Here is a 19,047-nt window from a genome sequence, read left to right as displayed (position 1 = left end):
ACAACAAAGGAGACTATAGTGAAAATCAACAAAACTAAAACCTGGTTTTATATTTTAGGCTCCAAAATCACGGCAGATGGTGACTGCAGCCATGAATTAAAAGATGCTTACTCCTTGGAAGGAAAGTTATGACCAACCTAGATAGCATATTCAAAAGCAGAGACATTACTTTGCAAACAAATGTTCATCTAGTCAAGGCTATGGTTTTTCCTGTGGTCATGTATGGATGTGAGAGTTGGACTGTGAAGAAGGCTGAGTGCCGAAGAATTGATGCTTTTCAACCGTGGTGTTGGAGAAGACTCTTGTGAGTCCCTTGGACTGCAAGGAGATCCAACCAGGCCATTCTGAAAGAGACCAGCCCTGGGATTTCTTTGGAAGGGATGATGCTAAAGCTGAAACTCCAATACTTTGGCCACCTCATGGGAAGAGTTGACTCACTGGAAAAGACTCTGATGCTGGGAGGAATTGGGGGCAGGAGGAGAAGGGGATGACAGAGGATGAGATGGCTGGATGGCATCACTGACTTGATGGACGTGAGTCTGGGTGAACTCCAGGAATTGCTGATGGACAGGGAAGCCTGGCATGCTGCGATTCATGGGGTAGCAAAGAGTCAGACACGACTGAGTGACTGAACTGAAAAAGCTGGTTCTTCAAGAAGATAAATAAAATAGACAAACCATTAGCCAGTCTCATTAAGAAAAAAAAGGGAGAAGAATCAAATCAACAAATTTAGAAATTAAAATTGAGAAATCACAACAGACAACACAAAATATGAAGGATCATAAGAGAATACTATCAGCAACTATATGACAATAAAATGGACAACTTGGAAGAAATGGGCAAATTCTTAAAAAATTGAACCAGGAAGAAATAGAAAATCTTATCAGAACCCAACACAAGCATGGAAATCAAAACTGTAATCAAAAATCTTCCACAAACAAAAGTCCAGGACCAGATAGCTTCACAGGTGAATTCTACCAAACATTTAGAGACGAGCTAACACCTATCCTACTCAAACTCTTCCAGAATATTGTACAGGAAGGTAAACTCCCAAACTCATTCTATGAGGCCATCATCACCCTAATACCAAAACCAGACAAACATGCCACAAAAGAAGAAAACTACAGGCCAATATTACTGATGAACACAGATGCAAAAATCCACAGCAAAATTCTAGCATACAGAATCCAACAACATATTAAAAGGACCATACATCATGACCAACTGGGCTTTATCCCAGGGATGCAAGAATTCTTCAATATTGACAAATCAATCAATGTTATACACCACATTAACAAATTGAAAGATAAAAACCATATGATTATCTCAATAGATGCAGAAAAAAGTCTTTGACAAATTTCAACACCCATCTTGAGAAGGCAATGGCAACCCACTCCAGTGCTCTTGCCTGGAGAATCCCATGGACAGAGGAGCCTGGTAGGCTGCAGTTCATGGGGTTGCTAAGAGTCAGACACGACTGAGCGACGTCACTTTAACTTTTCACTTTCATGCATTGGAGAAGGAAATGACAACCCACTCCAGTGTTCTTGCTTGGAGAATCCCGGGGACGGGGGAGCCTGGTGGGCTGCCATCTATGGGGTCACACAGAGTCGGACACGACTGAAGCGACTTAGCTGAAGCAGCAACAGCAACACCCATTTATGATTAGGGGAAAAACAAAAAAAACCCTCTCCAGAAAGCAGGCATAGAAGGAACATACCTTAACACAATAAAAGGCGTATATGACAAACCCACAGCGAACAGTATCCTCAATAGTGAAAAACTGAAAGCATTTCCTTTAGTCAGGAACAAGAAAAGGGTGCCCTCTCTCACAACTACTATTCAACATAGTTTTGAAAGTTTTAGCCACAGCAATGAGAGAAGAAAAAGAAATAAAAGGAATCCAGATTGGAAAAGAAGAAGTAAAACTATCAGTTTGCAGATGACCTGATCCTCTACACAAAAAACTCTAAAGACACCACCAGAAAACTACTAGAGCTAGTCAATGAATATAGTAAACTTGAAGGATATAAAATTAACACACACAATCCCTTACATTCCTATACACTAACAGTGAGAAAACAGAAAGAGAAATTAAGAAAACAATCCCATTCACCATTGCGATGAAAAGAATAAAATACTTAGGAGTAAATTTATCTAAAGAAATAAAAGACCTATATATAGAAAACTATAAAACATTGATGAAAGAAATCAAAGATGACACAAATAGATGGAGAAATATACCATGTTCATGGGTCAGAAGAATCAGTATAGTGAAAATGAGTATACTACCCAAAGCAATCTATAGATTCAATGTAATTCCTATCAAGCTACCAATGGTGTTTCTCACAGAACCAAAACAATTTCACACTTTGTATGTAAATGCAAAAAGCTTGAATAATCAAAGCAATCTTGAGAAAGAAGAATGGATGGAGGAATCAACCTGCCTGATTTCAGACTATACTACAAACCTACAGTCATCAAGACAGTATGGTACTGGCAAAAACAGAAATACAGATCAATGGAATAAAACAGAAAGCCCAGAGATGAATCCACACACCTATGGACACCTTATCTTTGACAAAGGAGGCCAAAATATACAATGGACAAAAGACAAACTCTTTAACAAGTGGTGCTGGGAAAACTGGTCAACCACCTGTAAAAGAGAAACTAGAATACTTTTAACACCATACACAAAAATAAACTCTAAATGGATTAAAGATTTAAATGTAAGACCAGAAACTATAATACTCCTAGAGGAAAACATAGGCAGAACACTCTCTGACATAAATCACAGCAAGATTCTCTATGATCCACCTCCCAGAGTAATGGAAATAAAAGCAAAAATAAACAAATGGGACCTAATTAAACTTAAAAGCTTCTACACAATGAAGGAAACTATAAGCAAGATGAAAAGACAGCCTTCAGAATGGGAGAAAACAAGAGCTAATGAAGCAACTGACAAAGAATTAATCCCAAAAATATACAAGCTGCTCATGCAGCTCAATACCAGAAAAATAAATGACCCAATCAAAAATGGCCCAAAGAACTAAACAGACATTTCTCCAAAGAAGACATATAGATGGCTAACAAACACATGAAAACATGCTCAATATCACTCATTATCAGACAAATGCAAATCAAAACCACAATGACGTACCACCCCATGCCAGTCAGAATGGCTGCTATCCAAAAGTCTACAAACAATAAATGCTGGAGAGGGTGTGGAGAAAAGGGAACCCTCTTATACTGTTGGTGGGAATGCAAACTAGTACAGCCACTATGGAGAACACTGTGGAGATTCCTTAAAAAACTGGAAATAGAACTGCCATATGACCCATCAATCCCACCGCTGGGCAGACACACTGAAGACACCAGAATTGAAAGAAACATGTGTACCCCAATGTTTATTGCAGCACCGTTTACAACAGCTAGGACATGGAAGCAACCTAGATGTCCATGGGCAGACGAATGGATAAGAAAGCTTTGGTACATATACACAATGGAATATTACTGAACTAATTAAAAAGAACACATTTGAGTCAGTTCTAATGAGGTGGATGAAACTGGAGCCTATTATATGGAGTGAAGTAAGTCAAAAAGAAACATACCAATACAGTATATTAATGCATACATATGGAATTCAGAAAGATTGTAACAACCACCCTATATGTGAGACAGCAAAAAAGACAGATATAAGAACACATTTTGGACTCCGTTGGGAGAGGGTGAGGGTGGGATAATTTGAGAAAATAGCATTGAAACATGTATATTACCATATGTGAGATAGATGACCAGTCCAAGTTCAATGCATGAAACAGGGCACTCAAAGCCGGTGCACTGGGACAACCCCGAGGGATGGAATGGGGAGGGAGGTGGGAGTGGGGTTAGGGAGATGGGGGACACATGTACACCCATGGCTAATTCATGTCAATGTATGGCAAAAACAACCACAATATTGTAATTAGCCTCCAATTATAATAAATAAAATAATTTTAAAAATAATAGATAATAGTGGAATCATCTATAGGATTTTATAAGGCACATGGCTATGCCACCTGCCAAAGCAATGAATTGTATTTGCCAAAAGGCTAGTGCTCAGCCAAGATTGAAAACAAGTGCCCTACAAAATTAGAAAATCTAGAATAGGATGTTCAGAAATTTGAGTCAGTCCATCACTTCATGTACTCTAGTTTTTGCTAGGGTTAACATTTTGTAGTGTAGTGACAAAATTGAAGATGAAAAGAAAGAAGCAGATATAGTAACTTTGATGGAAGCAAAGATGTTGGAAGTAAAAAAGACATTTGAAGTATGGTCCTGGAAATGGCCACTGAAAGTTTGCAGTGGAAAAATTCACTAGCAAATAATTTCATATCCAAACAAACTGTCTTTTATATGTGAAAGAAACATAAGTTTTTCTGATATGAAACAGCTCAGATAGTAGACAATTCATGTAATTTCTTAAATTTTTCAGAATTAATGCAGCCAAGAAAAAGATCAATGAAAGTATCAAATAACCCAGAACCAACAGACTGAAGAAAGAATTGTTAACAGTGTGTGAAATATATTATTGATTGATACTCAGAACTCACTTTGGCTGCCCTCTGTCTGGTTTTTTGTACTATGAGGGCTAGAAAGTAAGAACCATTACATATATTCATGTAAGAATCGAAAGGAAGAGGCAGGTAGAGACCATTTTCTGCAGTGTTCTTTTCTAGAAAGTGAAGATGTAAACATGCCAGTATTTCATCTCTAGATTAATGGTTGTCAAGATGCAGATTGGATGGCAGTGTCCGCCAGATTCTCTGTTGCAGTGTGCTTAATGAATTTAGTAAAGACTAGTTACAAAAAAAAGCTTGAACTAACACTATGTTTAATCATGAAATAATGAATATTTTCCTCCTGAATTCAGGAACAAGATAAACACAAATTCAATTTAAAACTGTAGTAGAGACTGTAACAAGAATTAATAAGTGAAGTTGAATGGTGGCTCGATACAAGGTGAAAATTTAAACCAAATTATATTTCCATATGAGCAATAAACAATTGAAAATTGAAAGTGTAAAATAATATCAGTTACAATAGCATTTTAAATAGAATAAATTTAAATGAATTATGTACAAGACCTCTACTTTGAAAACTACTAAACATCACTAAGAGAACTCAAAGAAGGCCTAAATAAATATGGGGCTAGACCATGTTCATGGGTTGGAAGACATAATATTGTTATAATGTCAGTTTTCCCCAAACTGATCCCCAGATTCAAAACATCTCCAATTAAGTAGGCAGAATAAAGGCTCCCCTAGAGAGGTCCTCATTCTATCCCTTTGAACTTGTGAATATATTATGTGATGCAGTAAGAAAGAGTTAAAGTTTCAGATGGAATTAAGGCTGGTATTCAGAAACCTTAAAATAGGGAGAGTGTTCTGAATTATATGGATGGACCCAGTACAACCAGAAGCATCCTTAAATGAAGGAAAAAGGATGCAGGAGAGTCAATGTGATCAATGTGAGAAAGGTTAGACTGGCCATTCCTAGCTGAAGAGGGGAGGAATCCATACGCCAATGACCATGGCAGCCCCTAGAAACTGGAAAGTGCAAGAAAATGAATTCTTCCTAGTGCCTCCAGAAAATAATGCAACCCTACCAACACCTTGTGATTTTCTCAGGGATATCCATTTTGGACTTCCAGTCTCCAAAAATGTAAGATTATAAATTCATGTTATTTAAAGCCACTAAGTTTCTGGTAGTTTGGAACAGCAGCAATAGGAAACCAATAAATCAACCAATTTTTTTTAAGAAATTCACCAGCTGATTGTAAAACTGACATGGAAATGCAAAAACCTACAGTATCCCCAAATCTTCTTAGAAGAACAAAACTGGAGGAATGACATCACCTGATTCCTAGATGTACTATAAAACTGCACCAATCAGGACAGTGCAGTATTGGCCTAAGCATACACAAATAGGTCAATAGAGAGCTCAGAAATGGATGTATAGGGTCAACTGACTTTGCAAAGGTGTCAAAATTTAATAAGAAAAAGATAATCTTTCAATGAATGGTGTTGAAATTACTGGATATTCTATGGAAAATACTGACGTTCAACTTCTACCTCACACCATACAGAAAACTTTAACTTGAAATGAATCCCTGACTAAAAATAAAAGCTAAAATATAAAGCTTCTAGAATAAAATATAGAAATATCTTCATAAGCTTAGAGTAGGTAAAGACTAATCATAAAAGAAAAATTCATGTGTTGAACTTTTTAAAATTAAAGCTTTGTCTCTTCCAAAGACACCACTAAGGAATTAGAAAAGCAAGCCATAGTCTAAGGTTCCTGCATATTCAGGATGATCTGTGCAATCACCAACAGACAGCACTGCCTTTGTGAAACTCTGGGAGTCCACTGAGACGTACCAGCACATCACTGGAGCAGAGACAAATACAAGATGGACACACTGATGAGGTTAAGAAGGTTACTACCTACCACCTCTCCTCCAAGGTGTCACAGCTCAGTGCCAAAGGAGACTTCCTTAGCCTGTGATTTCTCCACTGGGAGAATGTGAGTGAACCTGAGTGATCAACTGGATTCCCTAGCTGTGCACCAAAGACACTGACAAACAAACAACTTCTTTCTCACCAAATTCAGTATGCTGAGATGTGCTGCAAGACTCGGGGAGTGGTGACCATGATGAAAGAAGAGCCTGAAAAAGCAGCAGCTAGGAGAAGGCACTGGCACCCCACTCCAGTACTATTGCCTGGAAAGTCCCATGGATGGAGGAGCCTGGTAGGCTGCAGTCTATGGGGTCACTAAGAGTCGGGAACTACTGAGCGACTTCACTTTTACTTTTCACTTTCATGCACTGGAGAAGGAGGTGGCAACCCACTCCAGTGTTCTTGCCTGGAGAATCCCAGGGTCAGGGAGGTCTGGTGGGCTGCCGTCTATGGAGTTGAACAGAGTCGGACACAGAGTTGGAAGCAACTTAGCAGCAGCAGCAGGACTCTTGGAGGGCAACAAAAAGATGCAGTTCCTACTAAATGCATTGCAGACTCCATCAGCAAAAAAAGAGGACAAAAATAAAAAAAAGTATGAAAAAGACATTACAACTGCTACCACACAAAATAGATAGGATCAAAAAACACTATACCAATAAATTGAACTACTTAGAAGAAACAGTTAATTTCTAAAAACATACAACCTACCAAGATTGAATTAGAAAGAAATATCGGTAGAAAATCTAACAGACCAATTACTAGTAAAGACATTGAATCATATATGACAAGCCCAGAGCAAACACCATACTCAGTAGTAAAGGTTGTAAGCTTTTCCTCTAATATCAAGGGCAAGACAATGATGACCACTTCTATCTTATAGTTGGGTAGTCCTAGAAAAGGAAAAGAAATGAAAAGCATCCAAATCAGAAAGTGAGAAGTAAAACTGTCTCTGCAGATGACATGATCTTTGATATAGAAAATCCTAAAGACCTAATAAAAAAAACTCCAAGAACTAATAGACAAATTCTGTGAAGTTGCACATAGAAAAAATACAGGCTATTTAGACATTCTCCACATATGTAGGGGAGTGTGTCAATGTATAAATTATATCCTAATGTAAGTATGTGATGAACACAGAATTCAAGACCGATTCCCCTGGGAGTCGGGCAGGAAGACAGACTGGACAGTGTGAAGCCACATAGGCAGCTCTAAGCTATTAGAAAATTTTCAGCTCTTGAACAGAAGGGCAGGCTGAAATGTATTCACAGTATTATCCTTAATTTATTGAAAATGAAACAATGATTATATAGCTCATGAACCTAGAATTTTAATTATTCCATGATTTTTTAATCATATATCTTATTTCCTATGGACACACAATATCTAGACAATTGCCTGTATTTCTCCAACTTGATGTCTTACCTGTTGAATAATCCAAATTTCAATTAAATGTGTTATTTTAATAAATATGGTTTACATTATATTTATAATATTCAATAGTAACTTCAGTGCAATATATAAATTTACCTCTGAAATTAATTTCCATGGGAGAAATCTAAACAGATAATGGATAGACCCCAAAATCTTAAGGGAACTTTTCATAAAATTGTTGTTTAGATAAGATTCTGACCATAGTCAAAGATTTGTTAATCACCTCTGTGGGGCACTAGTCCCCAAGGTCTAAATCACATCCACATAGTAGCCTTTAAAATTGCACACAAATATTTCCCTGCTACATCATTACGATTCTTGTAGTATACGCAGACCAATATAGCACTTTCTTTGTTTAATTAGGCAAAAATCTATCTACAAATGCATTTAACAAAAGTATACACTAAAAGACTACAAATATACTATCGAAAATACATTTAACAAAATCTAATTCTTCAACTCTTCAACCAGTCCTACATCTAGTTTTTCTCCAACATCCACATTAGATGGAGACCTCTATTTAATCTCAGTTCAGCTGTTGTATTTAAACATGAATGTGATTGTCATGTTATTAATAATATAAGAAACTGGTGGCTATTCCAATATTTCATAGGCTCAGTGACATGCCAAACAAGTTTTCTGAATTATCAATGAAATGAAGGATCATCATAGTGTGCACAGGAGTACATCTGGACTACTTAAGAGCATGACAACTGTGAATTCTACCCTCATGAAAGTATAATTACCTTCTAATATTTTTTTCTTCTGGTAAGTATTCGCTGCTATCTCCAACAGAAGACATGGAGTAGAAAACAGATCCTAGGTAGTACAGATGTTAGATCTCAGTCTAACATGAAAGCAAATATGTAACAGATATGTGAGATAAAAATAAACCCTAAGACACTAATTCCCTCTCAGGAATGAAGATTATATTAAAAATCAACAAGAGCAGTTAGTGAAAATTTTAACTTAGTAAATGTTCTCTATGCTGAGCATCTTACTAAACAGTTTATATGTAATATATCATTTAATTATCCTCACAAACCATTCTATGAAGCAAGTGCTCTAGAATAACTATTTTGCAGATGAGGAAACTCTGGCTTAAAGAAGATAATTAGTTTGCTTCATTCCACACAGTGAGAAAGTAGCTGAAGGGTCTGACTGAGTTGGGGGTCTTAACTACTTTTATATTGTATTTTTCTGCTTTGTCTTTGTATGGTTATAGCAATGTACCATCTTACTTTACAGTTATAAAAGATCCATTTAAGATCTTTTTTTTTTTTTATAAAATTTTAGACAACTATGAAATTTTATGTATCTAGTTTTATCTCCATATCATTGTGTACACTCAAGTTATGTTTAAATATGTCTGGTTCATTTGTCTTAGATTTCACTGAAGAAAGCAAAATGTAAAGTTATGCTACATTATTAGAAACTGAAGTTCATACTCTGAAAAATGAAAGTGAGTTTTAATTAAAATATAGCATGCTTCTTTTTAACATCTCTTCAACTCATGTTATAAGTCTCTTTTTTATATCATATTGACTTTTAAATTTAAAATGATATCTAAATTTTGAGACTTCAAGGCTTAAACCAAAATTTTAAAAAGCATACAATAAAGTCTTATATTTGGGTTCACAAGATTAAATTACATAAAGTATAACTCCTGTCTTCACAGCACTTCCAACAAGGGGCCTTGTATAATCCAAAGCTTAAATGAAGACTGTAATGTTTTCCACCTGCTAAAACTAGTTAAAATATTTTACAAACATTTTGTAAATCATAGACTGTCACTATTCTCTTCAACAGTGTAGCACACCTGGTGCACTGTGTTTACTTCTAAACTCACTATTCTGAGGCATTTGATAAACCATGGTGCATCCAGTGGATTGCAACCAGAAGAGCATAGTAATTAAAGATCGTTCAGTGACTTATGCACTTGGTCTGGGAACATAAATGTAAGTGTATATTTAACAATAGATTCTAATATCAAAAGAGACTTAAAAGACATATAAAAATTCTTAATGAACCAAATTAAACAATAGTGTCTACAGATGCACATTTGAGTAATTAAACTAGTAAAATACAAGGAGGTGGTTATTATAAACATCAAGATAGTGGAACTTTCAAGGACAGAGAAGGGTTATGACTGGAATGAGGCACAAAGAGAAGCTCCCAGGGTGGCTGTCAGCATTCTGTTTTTTGACCTCTGTGTCAGTTACAAAAATATTCACCTTAGCTGACCTAGCTTTTATTTTTATTTCTGTATATATGTTTTCTTTAATAATAAAACTACCTTTATAAAGCCATGTCAAATTGACTTATTCTGTATTTATTTCCAGAAAAAAGAAAAAGAGCCAGTGCCTGGATGTTACAAAAGGCACCTTTGAGCTCAACGTAAGAAGTAGGTAAGAGACACTGATTAAAGGAAAGAGGCTGCTTCATGTGCAAATGACTTTCCTGTTACTGAATTTATGAAAATAGGAGTGAAAGTGAATCTTCCTGTGGAAGGATTTCTTGTGTAGGATAGAAGACTGGATTCATGGTGCCCGAGGTTCATTTCAACTCTAAAATTCTGTGGCCTTCCTTTTAATTCCCAACACTATACCAAGCTGAAGTGGTCAAAAAAAGCCAAGTGCATTCTGTAATCAAGTCATTTTGGAAATCAAGTCCTCTCCTCCTTCTGAAGCTTATTGGTTCAATCTGTACACTGTATTTGAAAGTAATTTTGTGTACATAAGTATGATTGTGCACTTAAAAAATCATGCCAAAAAAATATTTAAGCATTCCAGTTTAGTTGTAGACCACATGGTGAATCACCAGCATGAAAAGGAAATGAAGGATAAATAGAGTAACAATGATTTGGGGGCAGGTGAATATAGCTTTTCATTTATAGAATTAGACGAGAACGAAGGCTTTAGGCCTTCATTGGAAATCCTTCCACAGAAGGATTCACTTCCAAGTGTCTTCACAAATATTAACCTTCACAATATCCCTTCACATAACACATAGAGAACCTAGTAGACAGACTGGTTAAATAAATTGCCCAAGGACACATTGCTTCTGAGTGGTGAAGCTGGAATTTGATCCCAAGCACTCTGAGTCAAGAACTTGTGCTCTTAAGCAATCGGCTTAACTTAGTCTGACATCTACAGCATAGAAACTGGACACTCATAATTAAATTACATTTCCATTTTATTGAGAAAAACTACACCTCTATTTCATACTACTTAATAATAACAGTTCTTTCATCATGATTATAATATATAATGTTCTAACTAAAATGCTTATAAAAATGATATACTGTAGGTAATTTATCTTTACCTTATCTTACTATAACTGTAACAAATAGGTTATTATTCCTTGACCCAAAGACACTATAAATGCAAAGTATACATTTAGGTCTGAAGTTCATGGCTACAGATTATATACATTAAAAAATTCATAAACTAACTCAGTAATTAGACATTCCATCTGTTTAATGATATGATACCGTATCCAGACAAAGTAAGACTGATATAATTGTATCCCTTATCTGTATTCTTTTAGAGTTAAAATTAGGTGATAGTTTTACCTATAGAGTTCCAAAGCAACCAGAGGATAAGCTCATGTAATTAGTAAATTCCATGGGGAAAAACAACTCATTGATTGTTTAATAAACTTCTTGTTTCAATTAACTGCCTTGTTAATTTTGCTGAAGGGACAGGTAAATAGGAGCTAATGCAGATTGCTATCATGTGTATGTGGGGACCAAAGCCTTCTGGAATTAGTTCAACTTTTAACTCTGCAACAAATCAATAAGACTGCTGAGATGGTGTAATAAGATTCATAAAGGTGTTCAAAGAAATCTATAGCATCTGTACACATAAATAAAGGTTAATAAAAAGGATTATTTCCTGGCACCAAAAACACATTGCACAAAAAAAGGGCAGGATAGTGAAGAACATCAAAATTAATACAAGAACAACAGTGTAATGTTGAAAAGCAGGAAAAAGCGGAGGAGGATGCTAGTTGTGATGACAATTATTATGATTATAAAGGTTGAGATATAGACATTTGGAAGTGAATATGGAAACTAATTGTTAGAAAATGGTAGAGCTTACCCCAGGAAAACATCATTTAATTTTTACTTTAAGCTCAACAGCTTTGTAAGAAAAATATTTGTGTGACTCAGTGGTCAAAAATTATTTTTAGAAGCATTCTGGGGAATTCCCTAGAAATCCAGTGGTTAGGATCCACGTTTTAACTCTCGGGGTCCCAGGCTCAATCCCTGGTCAAGGAACTAAGATACCTGAAGCCACATGGCATGGCAAATAAAAAATAAATAAATAAAACCACTATGGATATAATGAAATAGGTAGAGATTTTGGAAAATGAACACAGCAGATATGTTAAGAGGTGTTCCAAAATGGGAGAAAGCATGCAAATAAGTGACCTTTGGATATTCACGACAAACTTCAGAGGTTTTTAGTTCTACCTAAGGCTGACACTATTTTTTCTTCCCATGGTATAGCTTCCTAGTTTCTCAAAAGGAGCAATGGGAACCAGCAATGGAAGTTCCACAACAGACTTCATCCTTCTGGGCTTTTCTGATCGGCCCCAATTGGAACACATCATCTCTGTGGTTGTCTTCATCTTCTATATTATAACACTGGTAGGAAACACAACGATCATTCTTGTATCTTACCTAGACACCCAGCTCCATACGCCCATGTATTTCTTCTTATCCAATTTGTCTTTTGTGGACCTCTGTTACACAACTAGCATTATCCCCCAGATGCTGGTAAATCTATGGGGTCCAAAAAAGTCTATTACATATGGAGGGTGTGTGCTCCAGTTCTTCTTTGCCCTTGACATGGGAGCCACAGAATGTCTTCTCTTGGCTGTAATGGCTTATGACCGCTATGCTGCTGTCTGTCAACCTCTTCACTACACAGTAATAATGCACCCTGAGCTTTGCCAGAAGATGGTGTTGACTGCCTGGTTAGGTGGTCTTGGCAGTGCCTTAATTCTTTGCTCTTTGACTTTGAAGTTACCAAGATGTGGGCACCGGGAGGTGGATAACTTTCTCTGTGAGATGCCAGCATTGATCAAGATGGCTTGTGTCTATTCAAAAGTAATTGAAGTTGTTGTCTTTGCTCTTGGAGTGGTATTTCTTCTGGTACCTCTGTCACTAATTCTCATCTCATATGGAGTCATCACTCAAGCTGTCATGAGAATCAAGTCAGCAGCAAGGTGGCAAAAGATCCTTAATACATCTGGTTCCCACCTCACAGTAGTATCTCTGTTTTATGGAACAATCATTTATATGTATTTAAAGCCACATACTAGTACCTCACAAGATGAGGGGAAGTTCCTTACTCTCTTTTACACAATTGTCACACCCAGCCTTAACCCTCTGATATACACTTTAAGAAACAAAGATGTAAAGAGTGCAATAAAGAGAATATTGTGGATTAAAAAAAAATGGCCAGCAAAGTCATGAATTAAGTGGAAAAATCAGAGTGTAGAGAGTTAAAGAAATAATATTGACCTTTCCCAACAGAAGATCAATCAATACACTTATTCAAAGAGCACTTCTTGGGTGTTTACCATGTATCAAGAATTGTACTACGTACTGACTCTGTAAATAAATAGGAAGTAGGGATAAATGATAAGGAGACAGATAAATAAATATACATAGATAAAATATAATTCATACATTTAAAAGCTTCAAGATTGATCAGAGACTACAGATAAATAAATGATTATGAAATGTGGTAAGTATAGCAATGTACAAAAGATTGAGGAAATATTATTCATAAGCATCTATTATAGATAAGATTGTACTGATTTTTTTCTTCCCAGACATATCACTTATATTAGAAATAACACTCTTTCATTCACCTGATTTTGCCAGAGGAGACTTTGTGGTGAAGACTAACAGCTCACCAACACCCATTCCACCCTCTGCCTCAAGTTTTAAAAGACCATAGAGCTACTATGCTAGGGCTTCCCTGGTGGCTCAGTGGTAGAGAATCCACCTGCCAATGCAGGAGACACAAGTTGGATCCCCAGGTCGGGAAGATCCCGTGGAGAAGGAAATGGCAACCCACTCCAGTATCCTTGCCTCGGAAATCCCATGGACAGAAAGTCTGGTGGGCTACAGTCCATGGGGTCACAAAGAGTCAGACACAACTTAGCGAATAAACAACAACTACAAGTTGACCATTTATACGGAAGTCAATAAAAAAGGCTATTCCTTATTTAACACTATCTGCTTGCACTTTCGCTTTATAATGTTCTTTCTTTTCTTGAATTATAGTGGTCAATTAAGTTCAGTCACTCAGTCATGCCTGACCCTTTGTGACCCCATGGACTGCTGCTCATCAAGCTTCCCTGTCCATCACCAACTCTCAGTAGTAGATGGTAATTTGGGGGGAAGGTTTTGATGCTCTTCCTTGACAAAACAAAAATTTAGTAATCGTATGTTTAATCTCATTTTTACTTTATTTTACTGTTAAGTACATTCAAAATCTGGGGATCTCTATGCTGGAGAATAAATTAAACTTCTCTACAAGTTGATAATTTAAGAGATTGAAAATCATCTCTGCAAATGAAAGAGTCTTCACATCTACAGTGCCACTGCTATGTCATTTCAAGTGCAAATGAATCACCATCTGCCTGAAGGATCAAATATTTGGGTAAAACTGACATTAGGCTATTTCTCACCTGACTTTCAGTTCTGTTAAACAAAGGCAAACTATTGTTAGGAAAAGCAATTCCTTTGTGAGAAAGAATATTAGCTATTTGACATTTGTCAGAAACATCAGATACTTCTTGAAGAAGACACTAATTATTATCACTAGTCTGCAAAAATATAGATTTTTCTTTGGAGTTGAGGATTCAAGAGAATTTATAATTTTTTTAATATACAGTAGTATCATCAAAGGAAATAACATCAAAGAATAACATAACTTTAACATACGTTTATCTAATATTTTAAGTGCAAATTCACAGTAGCCACATGAAAATGATGGGTTTTAAGTTCTTGTGTGCCAACCAAAATATCAAAAAAAGGATTCCATCCTTGCTGTCCTGCTGGTAAGAAACATTTGATGAACTTAAATATGGCCCATTGCTTTTCTTTATTGTCATTATTTTGCAATTTATTCACCAGCCCCCAATAGCAATATTAACAGAACGTTGTCTACATTTTGTGCTGCCTTTCCCCCAGAACGATCTCCAAACCTGAAATTCCAAAAATGAGTTTATATCAGTTTGCATACCCAACAAGGAAAGGACTGGTATCTAAGTTCACTACCGCCATTTAGGCTTACTGCCACAAGGTGGTGCTATGAAAAATGGTCCTTCAAGATATAAGCACTGACATTCTAATAAGAGCTAAGAAGGTCACAGCGGTTCTTATAAGGAAACAGACTCTCCCCTTTGCTTTTTCATAACAATTCTGTAGCAGTGAGCCCGGCCTTCAGTCTCCCTTAGTGGCAGATTTTTGTTTCCAGATTTTCCAGTTCGAAATTCACCCATCTTCATCAGACGACCTGCAGCCCATTAACTCTGGCCGAATTTGCTTGGGCATGAGGTTCTTGAGGCCCGGATCACTTTGCTCTCTTTTTCGTTCTGGATTCCGATCTTCATAGGGTCGGATAATTTTTCCTTCATCAACAAATCCTCAAGCCTACACCTGGCTCTCCAGACACACACACACACACACACACACTTTTATAATCACACTCTTTTCCTGAGAAGATGGCAAACTCTACCCACATCCTCTCGATATCCCCAGCATCTCTAATTCATAAATTTGCTGCAAGAATGTGGTGCAACAGGCATTAAGATAAATACAGCAATATTACACAGTGAGAACCAAAGAACAAGATTTATTGGGGAAACACAGGAAACCAAGAGTCAGGAACAAGAGGCAAAGTACTTCCACCCTCTCATAATCTCAGGGAGAGGAGAATCAGTGCCAGGGTCAAGCTGCTCTAGTCCTGACACAATTGTTCTACCTTCTCAAAAGGTAAACTTGAATTCTACTTCTTAGTGAGACATCAAGACTACTTGGTTGCCAGGCAGTCTGGGTTTAGACGCCAACTGTTTGAGGAAGGCCAGCTGCCTGGCACCTGAAGACCATGGATACCTGGAAAGTTGGAGCCTATCCTGTTAGGGAGTGTAAGGCACTGGTCCAATGGAAAACTGAGTTTAAATGCACCCCCTTACCTCCAGGAAGAGGGGGAAACCCCAGTTCCAGCTAGCTCCTTTCCTAGGCAACCTAGAGAGAGATCTCAGGATCACTTTTGAGTAGTTCTATTCATTGCCACACAGAGGATTAAGAAAAATATTTCATACAGTGTTAGTATAGTGTATAATTAAAGTTCTCAATAAATATTAACTATTATATTTAGTTCTATTTGACTACTATTCCTTTTATATAAACCATTAGGAATCTCATATGGGAAGACGATCAGAAGCAATTGATAGGGATGGACTTAGTCTTTTTTGAATCCATTAGCAAAAAGAAAAATATATCTAGGAGTACCTCAAACCTCACCCTCAACTCTCTGTGTGTGAATTGAACTTAAACTTTACGCTAAACCAGATGGACTTAATATTACAATACATTCCATCCAAGAATAGCAGAACACATATTCTTCTCAAATACCCATGAATATTCTCAAGGATAGATCACAAAAACTAATATAGTTAAAATACCCATACTACCACCCAAGGTAATCCACAGATTCAGCACAATCTCTATCAAAATTCCAATGGTATTTTTCACAGAAATAGAAGAAACAATCCAACATTTGTGTGGAACCATAATGAACCTAAATAACCAAACCAATCTTGAAACAACAAACTAGGACGCACAACACTTCCTGGTAGTAAACTATACTACAAAGCCATAGTAATCAAAACTGTATGGTATTGGAATTAAAAACAGACACATATGTCCATGGAACAAGAATAGAAAGCCTAGAAATAAACTCATACATATACAGAGAATTAATTTACAATAAAGGGGCCAAAACCATGCAATGACCAAAGGACAGTGTCCTCAATAAATGATCCTGGGACAACTGGATAGCCACATGCAAACAAATGAAACTAGACCTCTCACAATACTTAACTCAAAGTATTACACCTCTCACAATCATTAACTCAAAGAAGGATTGAAGACTGAAATTTCATGACCTGACCATAAAACTCCCAGAAGAAAATATAGGGGGAAATGAATGGTTTTTTGCATATGACACCAAAAGCACAGTAAAAAAAAAAATGCAAAGACAACCTATGAAATAGGAGAAAATCTGTAAAATATATATCCACTAAGAAGTTAATATATACAATATATAAGGAACTCATACACTCAATTGAAGAGAACACAATTATTCAATTTTAAAATAGACTGAGTACCTGAACAGATATTTTTCCAAAGAATATATACAAATGGTCAAAAGTACATGAAAAGATGCTCAACATCACTAGTCACTAAGAGAATGCAAATTAAAAACACAATGAATTATCACCTCATATCTGTCAGAATGGCTATTATTAAAAAGCCAACACAAATAACATGTGATGGTAAGGATATAGAGGAAACAGGAACCCTGTACACTACTAGTAGCAATGTAAACTGGTATAAACCATTATTTTTAAACATATAAGAGTTCTTCAAACATTAAAAATAGGAGTAACATATGATCCAGCAATCCCACTTCTGGGTATATATCCAAAGGAATGCAAACAGAACTGATATCTGCACTCCCATTTTCATTGCAGTTTTATTCACAATAATCGCAATATGGAAATGACCTAAGTGCCAATCGACAGGTGAATAGATAAAGAAGATGTGGTATATATGATGTAGAATATATAATGGAATATTACTCAGCCATGAGAAAGAATGACATCCTGCCATTTCTAAGAATATGGATGGACCTTCAGTGAAATGTGCCAGAGAAAAACAAATACTTCATGATATCACTTATATGTGGATTAAAAAGAAAAAAAGAGTAGAAAAATGGTCGACAGGGGCTAGGTAATGGAGAAATAGAGAAAGATTTATAAAAGGTTACCAGGGGAATTATTTGCCAGTCCAGTGGTTAGGTTCAATGCTTTCACTGTCATAGTCCTGAGTTCAATCCCTGGTTGAGGAAATAAGATCCCACAAGCCATATGGTGTGACCAAAAAGGAAGGGAGGGAAATGGTTACAAACTTCAACTATAAGAAAAATAAGGTCTGAAGATCTAATGTAAAAACCTGGCGACTATAGTTGATAACTTTGTATTTTATAGTTGAAACTTATTAAGAGAGTAGATCTTAAAAGTTCTCATTCCCCCTAAAAGAAGAATAAATATGTGAGGTGATGGTGTATTAATTAACTAGATGGGTGGGGAAGAGGGTGATATCCTTTCATAATGCATACACATATCAAATCACAACGCACACTTTAAATATCTTACAATTTTATACTTCCATAAAGGTGAAATTTTAAAAAGAAAGGCAAAGCAGGATAAGGGGAAACAATCATGGAAAGTGCTACTTAGAAAGGATGGTCAGGAAGCTCTGAGTATGTGATATGTGAGCAGAGACCTGAATGAAGTAAGGGAGTCAGTCTTGCAAAAAAATACAGGAAAGAGAATTCCTAGGAATTGCAAGATATGTCTCATGTGTTTGCCAAACAGCAAGAAAGTCAGTGTAAAGCAAGTGGTAGAACTGTAGGAGATTCTTTCTACAGGGACAGTGCGGGGAGCTAAAATGAGAGGCCTTATACTTCACATACTACAAAGCTTATTCTGAAAGTGATCATTCAGAATGTAGGATGATTCTATAACAGCTGTTCCCAACCTTTTTGGCACCAGGGATAGGTTTCATAAAAGACACGATTTTTCCACGGACTGGGGGGTGGGAAGGAGGGTGGCACGGTGGGGGGGGGGAGGATTGCAATGATGCAAGTGCATTATATTTATTTTGAACTTTATTTCTATTATTATTACATCAGCTCCACCTCAGATCATCGGGCATTAGATTTGGAGGTTGGGATCCATTTTCTATAAAACAAATTGCCTCAACTCTTTCTTTAAACAATGCTTTGAAAGAAAAGGTTAGTGATTT

The 19,047-nt window shown here is 36.5% G+C and overlaps 1 protein-coding gene across 1 annotated transcript; it reads left to right on the top strand.

Annotated features, from left to right (window-relative positions):
* Positions 1–11,613: 11,613 nt before the first annotated feature.
* LOC133235936 (putative olfactory receptor 2W6) lies at positions 11,614–13,516 on the top strand. The gene has a single exon (XM_061397711.1). The coding sequence runs from the start codon at positions 12,466–12,468 to the stop codon at positions 13,411–13,413; it is 948 nt and encodes a 315-aa protein (XP_061253695.1). The 5' UTR covers positions 11,614–12,465; the 3' UTR covers positions 13,414–13,516.
* The last annotated feature ends 5,531 nt before the right edge of the window (positions 13,517–19,047 follow it).

The sequence above is a fragment of the Bos javanicus genome, chromosome 23 (genome assembly GCF_032452875.1).
Source record: "Bos javanicus breed banteng chromosome 23, ARS-OSU_banteng_1.0, whole genome shotgun sequence".
Lineage (NCBI taxonomy): Eukaryota > Metazoa > Chordata > Mammalia > Artiodactyla > Bovidae > Bos > Bos javanicus.
This window is presented reverse-complemented; position numbering and strand designations above follow the sequence as displayed.

Excerpts from the sequence above, each read along its gene's own strand:
- LOC133235936 (XM_061397711.1), top strand. The coding sequence starts at position 12,466 with ATGGGAACCAGCAATGGAAGTTCCACAACAGACTTCATCCTTCTGGGC.